At 47.3% G+C, this 20013-nt stretch overlaps 1 protein-coding gene across 1 annotated transcript in view; it reads right to left on the minus strand.

Annotated features, from left to right (window-relative positions):
• Window positions 1-3510: 3510 nt before the first annotated feature.
• The window catches only part of LOC111160767, a 618405-nt gene continuing 601902 nt past the window's right edge, over window positions 3511-20013 (minus strand). Inside the window, 2 exon segments of the mRNA XM_022524110.1 lie at window positions 3511-4280; window positions 4282-5292. Coding sequence (XP_022379818.1) covers window positions 4220-4280; window positions 4282-5292 — 1072 coding nt within the window. The 3' untranslated portion in view covers window positions 3511-4219.

Raw genomic sequence — 20013 nt, forward strand, 5'->3', positions numbered from 1 at the left:
GCTTAGGGATTACTTTAAAAAACAAATGAACGGGACACCTGGGTGACTCAGTGGATTAAGCCTCTGCCTTCAGCTCAAGTCATGATCTCAGGGTCCTGGGATCGAGCCCCACATCGGGCTCTCTGCTCAGCGGGGAGCTTGCTTCCCTTTCTCTCTGCCTACTTGTGATCTCTGTCAAATGAATAAATAAAATCTTTAAAAAACAAACAAACAAACAAACAAATATAAGAGGAAGTAGAAATGGTGCCAAGGGAATTTCCTGATGGCTTGTTCACTTGCATTCATGACTTTGTCCTTGACATGTGGAGCAACCAGAAGATCCCCTAGGAATGGAAGACTTGGTGATCCAAGGACTCTTGAGGGCGCCTGGGTGGCTGGGCCGGTTAAGCATCTGTCTTCAGCTCAGGTCACAATCCTGGGGTCCTGGGATTGAGTCTCGCATCAAGCTCCCTGCTTAGCAGGGAGTCTGCTTTTCCCTCTGTTTCTGCCCTCCCCACTGCTTGTGCTCGCTCACTCTCTCTCAAATAAAAATCTTAAAAAAAAAAAAAAAGAAGAACTCTTGAAACAGGGTTTTTTATTTTCATTTATTTATTTTTTTATTTCACAGAGAGTGAGACAGCACTAGCCCGAGCCACCCAGGGACCCCCAAAACGCAGGTTTTTAACAACAAAAGGAACAAAAACTATAAATTCACTTACCGAATTTTAAGTCCTCTGCACCCCTTTATTTGCATCTGGGCGTCTGGAAATTAACAGGTAGGAGCTCCCCACTCTGCAGCCCCATTCTCCTCTAAGCAGTTCTGAGAAAGAACATGAGGATGAGGCAAAGAGGAGGGGTGAGAGAGCCCAATTCCCGAAGAGGCTATTTTAGAGGGAAGCTGGACTGATTTTCTATCAGACCCTGCAAGACCCCAGCTAGACAGAGGAGAAATAATCTCATATATTTACAGTCACCTGAGGTGCAAAACTGGTGCCAAAACACACACTGGGGAAAGGACAGTCCCTTCAGTACATGGTGCTGGGGAAACCGATCTCCATCCACACACAGAAGTTGAAAGTGGACCTTTATCTCACATCATACATAAAACCAACTAAAAAAAGTATCAAAAACATAAAGTCTAAGGCTTGAATTTGTAAAACTCCTAGAGAAAACTGGAAAAGTTTCTTGACATTGGCCTGTGGAATGGTTTTTGAATTTGACACCAAAAGCACGGGGTGGGGGGAAGCTAAAACAGACAGGTGTGACCACATCAAACGACAACGTTTCTGCACAGGGGCGCCTGGCTCAGTCATTTAAGTGTCTGCCTTCAGCTCAGGCCATGATCCCAGGGTCCTCAGATCAAGCCCTACGTTGGGCTCCCTGCTCAGTGGGGAGTCTACTTCTCCCTCTCCCTATTTGTGCTTTCTCTTTCATGTTCTAATAAACAAAATTTTTAAAAATTCTTATTTTTTTAAGATTTTATTTATTTGACAGAGAGACAGAGAGCACAAGTAGGCAGAGCAGCAGGCAGAGGGAGAAGCAGGCTCTCCACCAAGCAGGGAGCCCGATGCAGGGCTGGATCCCAGGACCTTAGGATCATGACCTGAGCCGAAGGCAGCTGCTTAACCCACTGAGCCACCCAGAAGCCCCTAAAAAATTCTTTTAAAAAAGCTTATGCACACCAGAAGAATCCACCAAGAGTGAAAATGCTATCTATAGAATGGGAGAAAATACCTGCAAACTATGTAACTGATAGGGTGTTAACATTCAAAGGATACAACCCACAGAGGGAAACTTCCTCAGCTCACTAAAGAACAGTTACAAAACCCACCTATACAGCAAACATGACTATTTCCCCCACAAAGTCTGGGGATAAGGCAATGATGTCCTCTGTTACCACTGCTGGTCAACATACTGTAAGATGATAGCCCATGAAATTAAGGACAGAAAAGTGATGGAGGCCAGAAATGCGTTGTTAACAGTTTACCCATCGACAGAAGGTACTGTATTTGCAGCACCCCCCCCCACCCCCAAACACACACACACAGGATAGGCACAGCCTCATCCTGATAACCTGCCAGGGTTACATGCTATGTCAAAAGGAAGTTCGCAAATGTGTCCTAGTTAAGGATCTTGAGATGGGAGATGATCCTGGATTATGTGATAGACGTGATGTGATTAGGAGGGTGTGAGAAGGATGCCAGTGGAGTTGGAGACAGAGAAGTTGTTGCTCTGAATCAGGATGGACAGTACCAAGATGCCACCTTGGAGGCAGTGGGCCACGAGGCAAAGCATATGTGCAGTCTCCGGAACTTGGAAAGAGCAAGGAAACCTACTCCTCGTGGAATACCAAGGTTAACAGTGCTGTGAATCCACTTCAGATGTCTTACACTGAGTAGTGTAAGAGAATAAGCTTTATTGTTTTAGTGCATTTAGTTTTCAGTAATTTCTTACAGCTGCATTAGGAAACTAATGAAGTAGTAGACATAGAAAAGCCCGAGGAACCTACAAATCTCTACAGCAAGTGAGATTAGTAAATTGTTTAAGTTTGTTTTTGGTTCTAGTAATCTCTACACCCAATATGGGGCTTGAACTCATGACCCAAAGATCGAGCATTGCACGCTCTTCCGACTGAGCCAGCCAGGAGCCCTGGGAGATGAGTAAATTTCGAGGACACAAGATCAACATTTTACAAAATCCATCTTGGGGTGCCTGGGTGGCTCAGTCGGTTAAGTGTCTGACTTTTGATTTTGGCTCAGGTCACAATCTCAGGGTCGTGAGATCGAGCCCCGTGCTCAGCGCAGAGTGTTGTTGAGATTCTCTCTCTTCCCCACTTTTTGCCCCTCCCTGCACTCATTCTCTCTCTAAATAAATAAATATATTTTTAAAAAATCTATCTTACTTCAAATGCAGTAGCAATTAACACATGGAAACTGAAATAAAAAATATAAAATGTATGACTGCTCGAAAAGGAAAAAGTACAAACATGTTAATTTAACAAAACACTGATGGGATTTTGATCCCAAAAAACTATAAAAGATCACACAAACAGACATACCACCGCCATTTATTGGAAGATACAATGTAGAAACGATGTCAAATGACTGCAAATTGATACACAGGTTTAACATAACTTCCATCAAGATATTTTGTAGATACAAACAAGATTATTCTAAAAGTTATAAGGAAAGGCAAAGGAACTAGAATAGCTAAAACATCTGAAAAGGAAGAATACAGTGGTCACAATCACTCATTCTAGATTTCTAATACAGTGAAACGTAATCAAGACCACATTATATTTGTGGAGTAAGAGACACACAGATCAATGGAAAAGAAGAGGGGACCCAGAAATGGTCCAACGCAAGTACTTCCAACTGAGCTTGGACAAAGGTACCGAGGAAAGTGAATGAAGAGAGAGTTAAAAAAAAAAAAAAAAAAAAAGGAGAAAAGATGCTGGACCAGTTGATTTCCATACCCCCCCCCCAAAAAAAATCTCTGCAGAAACTTCACACCTGTACAAATATTAGCTCAAAAATGATCACAGCTTTAAATGTGAAGTGTAAAACAATACTTTAAACTAGAAACGATTTAGAAAAGAAACCATAGTATAGTATCTTCAGGCTCTAGATACCTTTGCTATATCTCTATGTATCTTTTTTTTCCACCTAGAGTTTTACCACATTTTGGCTTTAAATTATTGCATGGTATGTTTTAAGTATTTTAAAAAAAAATCATTCTGCAGTATGTACTATCTCAGGTTAAATTTAGAGAACTTGAGACTTAGTTATTTTATTCCTCGTAAGAATTCTCTAATGTGGATTCTGTTGTGAAAGTCATGGAAGAAATATAAAAATATTCATTACATTTGTAAGACTTCTTCCTATCATGAATTATTTTGTTCTATGACGAACTGGTGAACCCCGAGGACACTGTTGCTTTAAAGGCCTTTAGATGTTCAGTAAATCTGCAGGTTTCTCTCTGGTATAAATACGGTCAGGACACCAAAGGCATGGATGTTGGACAGAAAGCCTTGAGATTCATTGCACTTGCAAGGGTGCTCTCCAGTATGAGGCCTGTGATGTTCTGTAGCTTCGATCCACAGGCAAAAGCCTTAGCGTGCACTTATCTTAATGTGGCTTCATCAGAGATGGGTATCCCGATGTCTAGGGAGCTGGGAAGCCTGTGTAAGTCTTCTGCCCCATACGCTGCATTTCTATGACTTCTCTTTCGTGTGGACTCTCTAAGGCCAATTCATGCTTGAACTGACCATAAAGGCTTTGTCACACTCACTACCTTTGTAACTCCCCAGTATGAATTCTCTGATGACTCACAAGGCTCGAATTTTGACTGAAGACCTTCCCACACACATTACATTTATATGGTTTCTCTCCAGTATGAATCATCTGATGTCTAGTGAGGTTTGAGCGCTGAATAAAAGATCGGCCACACTGGGTACATGTGTATGGTTTCTCGCCAGTATGAATTCTCCGATGACTAGGAAGGCTCGAACTCTGACTGAAGACCTTGCCGCATTCATTACATTTGTAAGGTTTCTCTCTAGTATGGATTACCTGGTGGTAAGTAAGGCTTGAGTACATACTAAAGGCTCTGCCACACTCACTACACTGGTAAGGCTTCTCTCCGGAATGAATCCTGCGATGACGTGCAAGATGTGAGTCATAACTGAAGACCTTCCCACATTCGTCACACTTGTAATGTTTCTCCCCTGTGTGGATTATTTGATGTCTAGTGAGATGCGAGCTCTGATTAAAGGCTTTGCCACACTCGGTACATTTGTAAGGCTTCACACCAGTATGGATTACCTGGTGGTTAGTGAGTTGTGAGCTATACGTAAAGGCTTTGCCACACTCATTACATTTGTAAGGTTTCTCTCCAGTATGAATTCTGCGATGGCTTGCAAGGCCTGAACTCTGACTGAAGACCTTACAACATTCATTGCACTTGTAAGGTTTCTCTCCAGTATGGATTACCTGATGGTTAGTAAGGCTTGAACACTCACTAAAGGCTTTGCCACACTCATTGCAGTGGTAAGGTTTCTCTCCAGTATGAATTCTGTGATGACGTACAAGGTGTGAATTGCGACTGAAGACCTTGCCACACTCAGTGCATTTGTAAGGTTTCTCTCCGGTGTGAATTCTTCGATGACATGCGAGGTGGGAGTTGTGACTGAAGACCTTCCCACATATGTCACATTTATATGGTTTCTCTCCTGGACAGATGATCTGATGTCTAGTGAGGTGTGAACTGGGATTAACTGCTTTGTCACATTCATCACGTTTGTAAGGTTCTTCCCTAATGTGTGCTTTCTGGTCTTGTGTGAGTAACGAAGAATGCAAGATATCATGCCCGTGTTCATTAGAAATGTTGGTGTGGACACTAGGAAGAATTCTGGGACGCAGTGAAACTGAAGAACCATTGTTGACAGAATTCTCAACTTGGTAACATTCAAAAATTTTCCCTTCGGTCTGAAGTATCTGCACTCCAGCCAGATGTGACTGAAAGCTTAGTCCAAACCTGGTTTCAGTTAGCTTATTTCCTGCATCTCTTCTACCATAGAGATCCTTTCCACCGATGAGATTTTTGTTAAGGGTCACAAGCATGGCTTTGTAATTTCTTTCACCGTCTCTCCACTGATGCTCAAAGTCATGAATATTTTTCTGGACTGCTCTAAAGGCATAATCTTCGGTGTCACAGCTTTTATGTCTTTCCAATTTAACCGTCTGTGATAGTTCCCCTGTATTACTGTTCTCTTTGGGTGGTAATTCCTGGATCATACATTTGGGAGAGATGGCTACAAGATATAAAGAACCATAGGTTTCCCATTAATTCCAGAAAAATTTCATACTGAGAAACAAATTATACCAAAAGTACTACATATTTTGATCAGTTATGAAGAGGAACCATGATCTTCAATTTTTTAGGAACACAAAAGGAATTGAATTCTTTAAGATAAAAAGGTACTTATATGTAATTCAAATTACTTTTAGAGAAGCCTACTTTAAATAATCAATGGCAGAAAGAAAAAAGAAAAAGAAAAATCAGTGTGCAAACTTATGTTAGCCCTGACAGAAGGGGTATCATGGCCCCCAATCACATACCACTTCACAGAAAATATATAGCTGTTTCCTATCTGAAGAGATAAAAATACCATACATACTTACTGCATATTTATTGGGTATTAATGCTAAAGTACAATATGATATACTCTAACGCTAAATGATCCAGAAGAAACTTATCTGATGAGTAATCTAGTCAATGGCAATTTTCAGTTAGAAAACCAGAGCAGCACTGGGGAAATGAGGAAGAATTTAATCAAAGTTATAAAAATATTTTTCTGAATAATACTAATTATAAAATTATATTCATTGGGAATGGCCATTTTGCAATACTGACCAATCAGTTATACTGCATTATATATTTGGAAAAATAAATCACGACAATTGACAATTCATAAAACATTCTAGTAACCTACAATGAAACCAGGACAGAAATAATAAATAACCACAATAACACAAAATTACAGTTTGTGGAGTTCTTAACAACTCTCTCTCAAAAAAAAGCAAGGGCTTCTATTCTAGAACCAGCACATAATATGAGAACGGGAATTTGTGTTAAGACCACTCTCTTTTGAAGTCTCAAGTCAGAGAAATACTTAACATTATAAAGAATAATAATTGGGGCGCCTGGTTGGCTCAGTCGTTAAGTGTCTGCCTTCAGCTCAGGTCATGATCCCAAGGTCCTGGGAGCCCCGAGTGGGGCTGACTGCTCAGCAGTAAGCCTGCTTCTCTCTCTCCCACTCCCCCTCTGCTTGTGTTTCCTCTCTCGCCTGTATCTCACTCTGTCAAATAAATAAACAAAATCTTAGAAAAGAATAATAATTGGGGAAAGAAGCCAGAAATCAAAATTGTGACTTTTTTAAAGTAATCTCTTATACCCAACGTGGGGCTCAAACTCATGACCCGGAGATCAAGAGTCAGAGGCTCCACCAACTGAGCCAGCCAGGCACCCCATAAATCACAACTGTGATTTTATAGAACAGCCAAGCAACAGAGCAATTCCCTATCTACACAATGTTCTTTAATTTTCTAGGTCATCGGCCACAAAGTATATGTAATAAAGAGCTTGTGCATGAAAACCTTCTTAACTAAGGCCAGATCAAACACTGTCTGAACAAAATTGCAGAATGAAACCCTACAAAATGTGAAGCAGGCTGCGTGGTCTGAAAGTCTGTGTCCACCCCAGTATGATGCTGTCGGAGGAGGGGGTCTCTGGCAGGTCACGAGGGTGGAGTACCAAGAACGGGATTAGAGGTGCCAGAAGACATCTGAGTACTTGCTGCCTCTCACTCTTGCCCTCACGCAAAAACACAGCAAGAATACTGTGTTCTAGACCAGAGAGAGCGTGTGCCATCACGAACTGAACTAATCAGCACTAAGATTCTGGACTTGCCAGCCTCCAGCACTGCGAGAAGTAAATTTCTGTCACTTAAGCCATCTGGTTTACGGTACTTGGGATGGCAGGCTGAGCCAAGACATAAGCAAAAGGCCAACTGATTAAAATTGTGATGGAAGGTTGCTGTATCTTACTAAGCAAAAGAATTTCTGAGACATTACTATAAAACATGTAATATTCTAAACCTTCTAATGGTGCTGACATGGTTAAAAGCCTTGAAATAAGTGGCACCTGTGTGGCTCAATCAGTTAAGTGTGTCTTCGGCTCAGGTCATGATCCTGGGGTCCTAGGATCGAGCCCCACATCTTTGTGAGGCTCCCTGTGGGGGGTCTGCTTCTCCCTCTTCCTTTGCCCCTCCCGCCACTCGTGTGCATGCGCTCTCAAATAAATAAATAAAATCTTAAAAAAAAAAAAAAGGGCGCCTGGGTGGTTCAGTGGGTTAAAGCCTCTGCCTTGGCTCAGGTCATCATCTCAGGGTCCTGGGATCGAGTCCCATATGGGGCTCTCTGCTCAGCAGGGAGTCTGCGTCCCCCTTTCTCTCTCTGCCTGCCCCTCTGCCTACTTGTGATCTCTGTCTGTCAAATTTAAAAAAAAAAAAAAAAAAAAAAACTTAAAAAAAAAAGCTTTTAAGTAAATTATCATTTTTTTTTTTTAAAAGCAGGCTCCATGCCCAACGTGCAGCCCACTGCAGGGCTTGAACTCATCACCTTGAGATCAATGCCTGAGCCAAAATCAAGAGTTAGATGCTTAACTGACTGAGCCACCCAGGAGCCCCCAGATTTTCACTGTTATTTAAATAGAGCCAGTAGGCACATGGAGTTTGTGTTTCTAACCCCTCCCTATTTATAGAGAAAGTAAGTTAGAGCAACACGATTGACCTGGGCCTGTGGGTTCAGACAATGGGTTCTTATGCACGACTGCCTCCACGTCACAGCCAAGATCGGGAGCTCCAAGATAAATACTTCGACGGAGACCCCAGAGCTGTGTTGTGTTGCCAACAGTATTACTCAGCCATGCTGAGTGCCTCATCACCCCCTGCACTTATGGATTGCCGTAGTGTCTGGGAACAGCGATACAGTGAATAAACCGGGACCGCTCCTTACACTGAGAGCAGTGTGGCTGGTGAGGGGCTCCTGTGGGAATGAGGCTGTTCAAGAGTACAAAATTAATATGCCAGTAAGCGACAGTGCAGTCCATCCCAGTCGAGGTACTGTGTAAGGAAAGGCCAGAAGGAAGGTCAGCAGTGGATGGCACGAGGGAAAGAGCACATGGGACAAGGGGCTGAACTTGCCAATCTGCGGGAAGATAAGTGTACCAGGGCAGTTAGAATTCCCGCCTCGGAATAAAAGAAGAAAATGATGAGGCAAATAGCATCACACTGTCCCCTTCTTAACTCTTGGAATTATGGTATGGATGTCGGGCAAAAACGGAAGACATTTAACATGGGGGGATGTGACGACAGTGGAAGAAACCATGTTTAGACATAAGGGAGGGTGGGTGGCTGCTGAGGGCGAGGCCGAGGGGAAATGGAAAGGGACAGAGTTTCAGCTACATGGAATAAGGTCTGAGGAACTAATGCACAACATGGCGACTACAGTTGATAATATTGTGTAATTGGAAACTGCTCAGAGAATAGAGCTTAGGTGTACTTATCAAAAGAGTAAAGAAAGAAAGAAAACAAGTGAGGTAATAGGTCTTAATTAACTTGACTATGGAAATCCTTTCACGATGTATGTGTATTTCAAATCATCGTGGGGTACATGTTAAATATAATTTTGTCAGTAAAGCCAAAAAACGGGTTCAAAAATTCATCCGCCCACTGCCTGCTCTGAGTTGGAGCACAGTTTATATGAATATCTCGCTATCTTCTGAGAACTATGGAATCAAGAGCACAGAGGTAGAAAAATGGAACTGGATATTTTGTTTTTCCTAAGGCTTTATGCACACTTGAGCTCTGGAACCATGCCTGATGAAGTGCGCGGATCATCGGAAGAAAGTGTAAATGAAAAGTCCAGAAGCCCCATTCATTTCTGAGTCAACAGGGCTTCGATCTCAGTCAAGCAGGGCAGGGGCTCCCAGGAGGCAAACAAGGGAAAATACAAAGATACCCAAGGGCAGACCCTGACTTCTGGAGGGACATTTTCCTCACCCAGGGAGACCAGGTTCCAGTAGTTCTCCACCATCACATCCCTGTACAAGGCCCTCTGGGCAGGGTCCAGGCATTCCCACTCCTCCCGAGAGAATTCGATGGCCACATCCCTGAAGGTCAACCATCCCTGAAAAGAGAACACAAACACCTCACCAAGGAGCTGTGGAGAGAGTTCTTACTTTCATATAAAATGAGAAGAGGAGAGATGCGTAGAGAGGGATTCAGATGAAGTGGGTGTTCTTATAGGTCCATGGAAGGTACTTCTCAACAAGTTCTGTGTCCCTTATTTTGGCCTAATATATTTTCCATAAGAGGTTAGGATGGCCTCTCAGGATGGCTTTTTTTTTTTTCATTTCTGTGGACAATAGAAGAAATATAAAAATAGGAAATCAGGGGTGCCTGGCTGGTTCAGCTGGAGGAGCACATGAATCTTAATCTTGGGGTTGTGAGTTTGAGTCCCACTCTGGGTGTAGAGATTACTAGGAAAAAATAAACAAACTTAAAAAAAATAGGCAATCAGGGGCACCTGATTGCCTCTGCCTTCGGCTCAGGTCATGATCTCAGAGTCCTGGGATCGAGCCCCGCATCGGGCTCTCTGCTCAGCAGGGAGCCTGCTTCCTCCTCTCTCTCTCTCTCTCTGCCTGCCTCTCTGACTACTTGTAATCTCTATCAAATAAATAAAATCTTTAAAAAAAATAGACAATCAATACAGGGCTACCTACAAGAAGTGTTATTTAGGCTATGGACGTTGGGGAGGGTGTGTGCTAGGGTGAGTGCTGTGAAGTGTGTACGCCTGATGATTCACAGCCCTGTACCCCTGGGGCAGATAATACGTTATATGTTAATTAAAAAAAAGAAATGTTATATATCGTGTTTTAGACACTGAGTGATACTCAATATCCAGATGAGCTAGAGCACAAGTGTTATCTTCAGAGAGGACAGTGTCCACAATGACTTTGGAGAAAGGCCAGAATCTAAAAACTGGGATCATGATAGCAACAGCAAAGAACAGAAGCTCTTGAATGCTTCCCGTGTGGCAGGCATTGTGCTAAATGCTTCACACGCACAAACTATAACAATATCACTCACTGAAGACAGATCTGTTCCCGCCTTCCTGAGGAGACACCCGTGTCACGCACATTCCCCGAAACCCGCCCAAGGTCAAATGCTAAGAAATGGCAGAATAAGCTCCTGAATCCAGATGTTTAGGCTTTGGAACTGAACCTAATCAAGTAAACATATCACCAGACAGCATCAAGAGTAGACTGAGAGAGGGCTCCCTGACATGATCTGAAACAAGTTCAAGGCCAACAACGTGGAGATGCATAAAAGGTCATCATACTGCACACGTCACTCTTCTTATACTGTTTAACTCGTGTTAGCGTAGGAAAAATGTACAGCTGTGGAAAATGCTTAAGATTTCACTTCAACAGTGGCGCCTGGGTGGCTCAGTCGGTTAAAGCCTTGCCTTCGGCTCGGGTCGTGATTCCAGGGTCCTGGGATCGAGCCCCACATCGGGCTCTCTGCTCAGCAGGGAGCCTGCTTCCTCCTCTCTCTCTCTCTCTCTCTCTCTGCCTGCCTCTCTGCCTACTTGTGATCTCTGTCAAATTAATAAAATCTTTAAAAAAAAAAAAGATTTCACTTCAACAATTAATGACTTATTTATGAAATAATGATAATGTCTTTTCAAAAACTAGGGACTTGTGCGTCTACACATGCACACACACATATATACACGCTCAAACATACTGAAATAAGGAGTCAGCTCTCCAGGACACAAAGGGGCCCCCCTCACAGGCTCCACGTCACTGGGGCACAAGGAGATGGAATCTGAGTGGAGGGAGACAGACTGAGGGAAGGCCTGGGGGAGTGCGCACAGACACGACTCAGCGGGACACTTCAGGGTCAGAGAAGGTGAGCGAGTCCTTCAAGGGCGCAGCAGGAATGAGAGACAGAAAGTCAGCCCAGAATATGACTGTACCTGACAGCCAGCCATTCCGGACTCCTTCCTTTCCTCTTCCTCCTCGTCCACGCTGCTGCTCTCTCAGGCAAGATCAGCCTTGAGAATCAATCCTAAGAGTCAAGAAGCTGCAGTTCAATGCTTAGAATCAACCGACGTCCTTCCTGTACCACAACATCACACAGGAAGCCCTCTCCGTGTGGAAACGACAGTCCTCTGCTGCCCACTGCCACAGGAGGGGGCTCAGGGACAGTGACTTCCTCCAGACACCAACCAGCGAGTGTCCCCACCCCTTTCTTCAGAACTGGCTCCTGCCCGGGTGAAGCCCCCCTACAACACACGGCAACAGTGGGGACCTGGGCTGGACCCGACACTCCCCTCCAGGTCACAGACCCGCCCTGATCACACCCCACGCAGAGCAGGGCCCCCTCCCCTCTCTCTGGGTCAGGGGCTGCTCTCAGCCTCCGAGACGGAGGACCCAGAGCCTTGGTGATGCTGGATCTGCAGCGGAAGCACGTGGGGCACTTTAAGTGGTACTGAGGCTGAGTCCTGTCCTCCCCTCCGACCACTGCAGGGGGCATCTCTGGGAGGGACACCGGAGCTGTATCTGCAAAATGCCTCAGTATTTTGTCCCGCGTGACCTGGGTGGGGCACACTCACAGCCCAGCACACCTCCCACCTTCTGGCTCTGCTCGCCCCTGGGCCCTGCTGTCGCCAGCGCCCAGATCTGGAAGGGGCAGGGGCTAGAAGGAACATGCAGGCCATGACTTCAACTCTTTTTTGAAAAGATTTATTTATTTATTTTAGAGAGCGAGCGAGCTCATAGGATGGGGGATGCAGAGGGAGAGAGAGAATCCTGAGCCGACTCCCCACTAAACCCAGAGCCTGACTTGGGGCCCCACCCCACGACACAGAGATCATGACTTGAGATACCAAGAGAGTTTGATGTTTAACCCACTGGGCACCCAGTCGCCCCTGCCACAATTCCAATTCTTTTAACCTTTCCCTTCACTGCCTGTGAAGTGGCTTCCTCTTTGTTACCGGAGCCCCCCCTCACCCATCAAGAGCTCCTCTCAAAAAAAGGGGGGCCCTCTCCACATTTTGTTTTCCATGATCTCCCTGGAGATTTCCTTCTTACTCTAAATTTCTCAATCTTCTTTTCTCCCACTGCTGCTACTTTGCCATCTGTTTGTGGTCCTCCCTCATTTTCCTTTGTTCATTTTTCTATAATTCTCTAGGTGGGTCTTGTGAAAATAAATAAGGAAACCTCATTTAAAACGGGTCTCAGGCAAGTACCACTCCCTGCAGCCTACTTTACCAGCAGGAAAAGGGGAGATAAGAGTTATTTTTAACACAGGAGGGTATTTTTTATGAGAATTTCATCTCCTGCTTGTAAGGAAAAAAAAGGAAGCTCCCTCCTGCCCTAGCAACAAATGCACTAAGCACCACGTGCTGCCACTGGAAAACCGCCACCACCTCCAACTCTTGTTCTTCTCCAATGAACTTTTGTTTAAAGCAACCCTCCCCAATCTCCTCCTAAAAATGAAAGCTGACCTTCCTTTCCTTTCCCGACTAGCCTATGCACGCCATGCACGTCCCAAACCGCAATTCCTCTGCTTCTTCCCGAATCTCGTTCTGCTAGTAAAGTGATGGGACATGTGCTTCTAAGGTGGACAGCCCCTCCGCTCCTCCGCGTTCCTCTCACCCAGGGCCGGGTTGGGATAAGAGGCCCACCTCCCACAAGAGCATATTATCCGGGGCGGGGTGCACTGTCTCAAGACAGGACCTTTTTAGTCACCTCCCAACACAGAGTGAGGAGAGGCGGGGACTGACGAGGGAGGAGGCCCGGGGAGCGGAGGAGCCGGCGGAGAGGGACTCGAGGTGAGGGGCAGCGCGAGCGTCTCCGGGGAGGGCCGAGTTCTCCGAACCTCCCCGCGCAGGTGAGGACCGGCCTCTCCCGAGGGGCGGCCGGCGCTGCCCCCTAGGGGCCGAGAACGGCGCGCACCCACCTCGCGGATTTCAAACCCAAAAGGAAGCCCCCGGCCTCCCACGGAAGCGTCTGAATTTGGGGGGGCTGAAAGGGGTGGTGCAGGGATTTTAGCGGCCCCCACACCCCGGGGGTAGACGAGGGGGGCACTGCGAGGCGCAGGTTTAAACAATAAAGACGAAACTCACACTCCACAGACTTGCCTCGGCTCCACGAAACCCGCTTCCGGGTCTGCAGACAACTGCGCGCGCGCAGAGGGAAGAGGCGGGGCCTGGGTGGGGCGCAGAGCAAAGCCTGGCCTGCGTAGGGACCGCGCGGGGCGGAAGGAGGGGCCTCAAGGGCTAGCGGTAACCATAGAGACGAGGCGTTGGTCGGGGAGAGGCCGGGATGCGCCGGGCCCACACGGGGGCGGGACCTGGGAGAAGCTCCCAGGTTTTTAGGGTTTAGTGATACTTGAGTCCTGTTCTCCAGGGCAGCAGCATTGCTTTCTGTTTCAAGTTAATGTTTCAGTTTTAAGGTAAAAGCTGAGAGTTTTGTGGACGCCACTTCTGTTGGAGAGTAAGATGTTACCCTCTTCACAGCTGAAAACGGTTCAAGTCAAAATGCGCAAGTCCCGCCGGAGAAGCTGAAACAGCTCCGAGATCTGGGAGCTGGGACCTCGGAGCGAGGTGGATGTGGGCGGTGGGCGAATTCTGGAACACTGCTGCAACTTAACCAAAAACTGGAATAGGCCTAGGCGGTGCGTACTAGAACCTGAAACTCAAATTCGGCCTGGGCGGAATGTGCAATCTCATTAGGGAGCCCAGAACATCATTTCCGTTTCTACTTTCCGTTCACCTCTAAGACTTTCCCAGGGACAAGACCTGAGGTGTGGGACTTGGAGGACTAAGGCGTGTGATAATTTATTGCTTTTTAAAAAGCAGTAACTTTAAAAAAAGATTAAATTGCATCGGTGTTTTTATACTTCTATCATTCCACACTTGAGATGAGTTATACTCAAATGCATTTGAGATAAACGCTGTTGGCATCACAATATGGTTAAGTCGTAATTTCTAAATATAATTTCAAATTCACTTGACAGTCACACTGAAGATAATTAGAAACCATGTTTTTTATTTAAAAATTTTACTGGGGAGCCTGGCTGTACTAGACAGCCATTGGTCTCCCTGCTCAGTGAGGAGCCTACTTCTAGAGAGAAGCTCCCCCATGCTTGTGTTCCCTCTCTTGCTATCTCTCTAAAAGAAAAATAAAATAAAATTTGATAAGTGAAAATTTGCTCTTTTGGTTATAACCTATGGGTAGGGAATTCTGCCAAGCACAATGTCTCCAACTCTGGGGACCTGCTGGTCACTCCGCATGTTAAAAAAAAAAAAAAAAAAAGGACTGAGCACAAATGAACAAGCCATCAGAAAATCCCTCCCACTAACCCCACCACTCCTTTGCTTTTTTTCTTCTGTGTATATTGAGCTACTGTCACATGAAGAGCATTTTAACGATCAGTCATAAGGAAACAGAAGAGACACAGGGAACCTGCCCCCAGAAAGGGAAAGCCCTGCACCTAAATCCTCCTGAGGAAAATGGTTATCTAAAAACCCAACTCCCAGGGTATTACAAGAATTAACTCACAAACGATATGTGAAGTTCCCAGCACAGTTCCTGAGATGTGAGCACATCGCGGTGTCAAACAATATTGCTTTAATGAAACGAATGCATGTTGCTTCTGTAAGGAAAAATGTAAACTAAAAATGTGAGAACATTTTTCTTTTCACATTTAAAAATGTGAGAATATTTTTCTTTTCTTCCCTCTTGGGGGAAGAAAAAGCGAAGAGACTTCTCTTTCTCCCTTTTCTTAGATCATTTCCCTTAGAAAACTTGTAAGTTCTTTGTCTTCCTGTTTGAAATGTTTGTACGTTTTTGAAAAGCTAAATCAGGCTCTTGCCAACACTGTAACTCAGGAATGTTTGTTCAAGGATCTGGGAGCTATCTCTTTGAAATGTAAACATAAAAGGGGATATCTCTTTATCTCCCAATTCTTGCCTAACTCAGCAGTTGCCTTGTTCCTAGTGGCAAAACTCCCTCCTGTCATAATGTAAGTTTGTTTTCCCTTTGGTTAAAGCCAATTAGCTAACACAAACGGCCACCAGCTTACCTGGTGATGTCAGGAAGAACCATGTATGACAAATGGTGCTGTCGTGTCTTCGCGAGGAGTAGTTATGATCTTTCTTGAGAACACGTATGTAATCTGTCGTATCGCTTTGTCTTCTCTCACAGGGTGAGATTCATTTTTGCAGTCTCTCAAGACTGCCTCTGATGCCCATCACATTCTGGTTTAATGCTTATTCACAATGAAACTGTTTTTCTTCCTGTACTACTTCTGTGGAGAGGACTGCTGGCTTGTGAGACGATTTTTTTAAAAAAATTGTATTCCCCAACACCACCCCCTGAGCTTTTACTTAAACCGGTTCCGATTTAGGGGCGCCTGGGTGGCTCAGTGGGTTAAAGCCTCGGCCTTCAGCTCAGGTCACGATCTCAGGGTCCTGGGATGGAGCCCCACATCCGGCTCTCTGCGCAGCGGGGAGGCTGCAACCTCCCCCCACCCGCCTGCCTCTCTACCCACTTGTGATCTCTTTCTGTCAAATAAATAAATAAAATCTTTTTTTAAAAAAAATGTCAAACCGGTTCCAATTTAACAGGAAAACATCTCAGCTTCTAATAGAATACACAATTCTAATCTCACGTTGTTTGAAACATTAATTTAAATTAGCCAGGAGACTGTTCGCCCCGAGACACCGAACTACTTTGGGCTTGAAAAGGCAGGAAACGCCGGGAGGCGCGGCGGAAGTCCAGATTCCAGTCCCTTACGTCGGTCACGCCCCTTCTGTCCAGTCCAGGCCGCCGTCCACGGCTCAGCCGTCACACGGCGCGCGCGCAGCGTCCTGCAGAGGCGAAAGCGGAGCGAAGGGCATAGTCAGGTGAGTCAGTGTCAGATTTTCTTGTTCAACACTGGTCTTTGCGGGACCGTTCCCCCGTCCCGGGGCTTCGGTCCTCAGCACCCGGGGTTCGGGATCGCCACGTATGACAAAACCTCTTCGCCCACGTGTCCCGCGCCCGATGATTCCCGGCGGCAGCATCAGACATTCCAGGCCTGGGGGCTCCACTGCGGGGCCAGGGGGTTCACGTCTGTTTGGAGTTAAAATCGCCGAGGCGGATGCCCGCCTTCCGTCCAGGTAGACAGCGCCTGCCTCATCTTCTTCTTGCCGGAAAAAATCCTCCGGGACTCCCGCCACGCTCCGGCCCCTGCCCCTCTCAGCCGCGCTGAGCGTGGAGCCTTCCCTCCCTGTCCCCCAGGGCGGAGGCGCTCGTTCAGAACCCGCCGCCACATCTCCATGGCCTTGGGGTCCCCTCTCCCCTGACGCCCCCTCCACCTACGCGACCTCTGGAGCTGGCAGTCCTCTCCTTTGTACTCGCCGCCTTAGGGTTTCTTCCGCACAAACCGCATGCCACTGGATGTGCTTGTCATGGTGTTTGCGTTCCCGAAGCCCTACTAGAAAGTAAGGCTTCTTCCCAGGAAAAGAACGTCTTTATTCCATACTTGTGTGAGGGTGTGGGGCGAGCGGGCAGCCAGAGAGAGTGAGAAAGACTATGTGTGTGAGAAAGGAACAAAGTGTAGAGCAGGCGGACGTGGAGAGAGAGTACGAGTGTAGTGAACCAGAGAAAGTGGAGGGAGAATAGAGAAATCCAGATTAAAACGTATCTCCAGAGAGGTGAAGGGTAGCACATTAGACGAGAGTCACCTTAACAGGTGGTAGGGGTGGGGCAGCAGGGAGCAGACACATCCGACTGAGACCGTGGGAGAAGGATAGAAGAATTGGGGCCGTGGCAGACGGGGTAGTGCTGAGACAGAAAAACGGGCAATGGGTGACGGCAGAGGGACAAACAGAGCCTGGAAGGAATCCGCTGGTTTTAATCCCTTCGTTGGCTTCCTGTTGCCCTCAGAACAAAAATCCAGACCCACTGGATGGCTACAGCAGAGAGCTCTGGATGTGGGGCCTGTTAGGGTCCGTGATCAAAGAACGAGACTGATTAAAGCAAAAATCAAACAAAGCTTTATTTCACGCCAAGCATCAAAAATCAAACTGACCGGTCAGGGCTGTCTCTTACGAAAAGGTGACGACGAAGACCCCGGCAAGTCCGCTCCCTACGTGGCTGCTCTGGATGAGGCCTTTCTGTAGATGAGGCCGCTCTGGACGAGGCCACTCCCAGGAGGAGGCCGCATTGATGAGGTCGCTCCTCGGGGCTGCTCCTCGGACAAGGCTGCTCACAGAAAGAGGCCGCTCTGGAGGAAGCCTCTTTCCTGACGATGCTGCCTCCCACAGGGCTGCTCACCGAGGAAGCCTCTTTCCAGATGAAGCCGCTCCCCGGAATGGCGCAGCTCCGGCGAGGCTGCGGCTCAGGGTATCAAGGCCGCTCCCGGCAGCGAGGCCGTTCGCAGCGAGGTTGCTGGCGTCAGGCCGTTCCCTGCTGTGTCAGCGGGGCCGCTGGTGTCGGGACCGCTGGCGTCTCGGCTGCTGCCGGAGTGCTGGGACCGCCGGCGTGCTGGGACAGCTGGCGTCGGGACCGCTGGCATCTCAGGTGCAATGGCGGGTCCGCTGCAGGTGGCTCCGCTGCTCCCCGCGGCGCCGCTGCCGAAGCAGCGGGGCTGCAGGCGTCGGAGCTGCCGGCGGCTCGTCTAGCTCTGACGAGAGCTGTCACACTCTCGCAGCTCTTACAAGAGCTGTTACAGCTCCTACAGCTCTTAACGAGAGCTGCGACAGCTCCTATAGCTCTTACAAGAGCTGTCACAGCTCTCTTTCTTCTGCTCCCGCCGACTCTCCTTCTTCTGCTCCTGCTGCTGCTCCCGCCGACTCTTCTGCTGCTGCTTCTTCCTTCTCCTTCTGACAGCTCTCCTTCCACCCCTCGCCAGCCTCGCAGACCAACCTTTATGGGGGTGGTTGAGCCCCGCCCCTACACAGGTAGCCAATTGAATCCTAATTCACCCAGTGGATACACCCACGCCACACCGATTGGGCGTCTTCACCCGGCGTGCCCCGCCCCTACTTCCGGGGTCCACAAGCTAGTTACTCTGGAGGGGCAGGCCCTTATAGGGCCCGTCCAGTTTGAGGAAAGGAACAAGTTTCTCTTTCCTGCATTGACCAGACGTTGGACACTGGCTGCCAAAGGCAGACGCTTAACCATCCGAGCCACCCAGGCACCCCAGTCCTCACTTTCACATCCACCATGCTGTTGAGACACTCCATGTCTGAGTCACTGGGGACCTGAAGCACTTTCTCTTGGGTTTCCACATCACAGTATTTTTTTTTTAAACAAATCTATCTTCCAGTCACCCCTTGGCTTATTCTCTGAACCCCTTCTTTTCTGTCTCCACCTCCTTCCTTTCCATGTCACTCCATCTTGTAACTCTGAACACCAATGTCACTTTGCACCACTCCACCCAGACCACCAGACCTCTCTCCTGAAACCAGGGCCCTGTGACATCTCTGCTGGGATGACAGCCTGGCATCTTCCCCTTAATATATCCAGCAATGACCCCACAAACTCCTCCAAGTGTCTCCTGCAGTCTGCCTCTGCTTATAGGGCGACCCTGTGTTTCCTACAGCCTAGGGGGGCATCCTGGCACGTTTGCAAAGTATACAAGCTGTTACTTATTAGTGTTTTAACTTAGGACAAAAGAAATAAAAAGTAGATGTTTACTCAAAATAGATAAGGGGATACATGGTTTCCAAAAGTCTTCTGAGGTATGGGAGAAAAAGTGTGAAGAATTCTGATCTGCTCTGGAACTTTCTGATCTGCTCGCTTTAATACTCTGATCTTACCCGCTCTTTGTCTCCTCCACTCACCTTGCTCCAGCCATACAGGCCTCCCTGTCCTTTCTGGAGCCCCGAATGCCACCATCCCGGGGTCTTCACATGGGTGTCCTCCTGCCTAGAAGTCTCTGGCCCCGCACATGCAAGGGGCAAAACCTCTTCTTTCCTTGGGTCTTTGGTTCTGAGATCACCTCTCAGTGACACCTTCTCTGGCTTCTGTCCCTTCATCTTCCACTCCCTTTAACAGTCCACATACTCCCTCACCCTCAATTCTGGTCCCTTTTGCCTGCTCTGCATGTTTCTCTCTGCTCCCTCCCCTTCCACTGGCTGGACACTGATAGCAGGGCCCAGGGGCGAGCAGAGCCAGAAGGTGGGAGGTGTGCTGGGCTGTGAGTGTGCCCCACCCAGGTCACGCGGGACAAAATACTGAGGCATTTTGCAGATACAGCTCCGGTGTCCCTCCCAGAGATGCCCCCTGCAGTGGTCGGAGGGGAGGACAGGACTCAGCCTCAGTACCACTTAAAGTGCCCCACGTGCTTCCGCTGCAGATCCAGCATCACCAAGGCTCTGGGTCCTCCGTCTCGGAGGCTGAGAGCAGCCC

The sequence above is a fragment of the Enhydra lutris genome, unplaced genomic scaffold (assembly GCF_002288905.1).
Source record: "Enhydra lutris kenyoni isolate GAN:26980312 unplaced genomic scaffold, ASM228890v2 scaffoldscaffold77, whole genome shotgun sequence".
Lineage (NCBI taxonomy): Eukaryota > Metazoa > Chordata > Mammalia > Carnivora > Mustelidae > Enhydra > Enhydra lutris.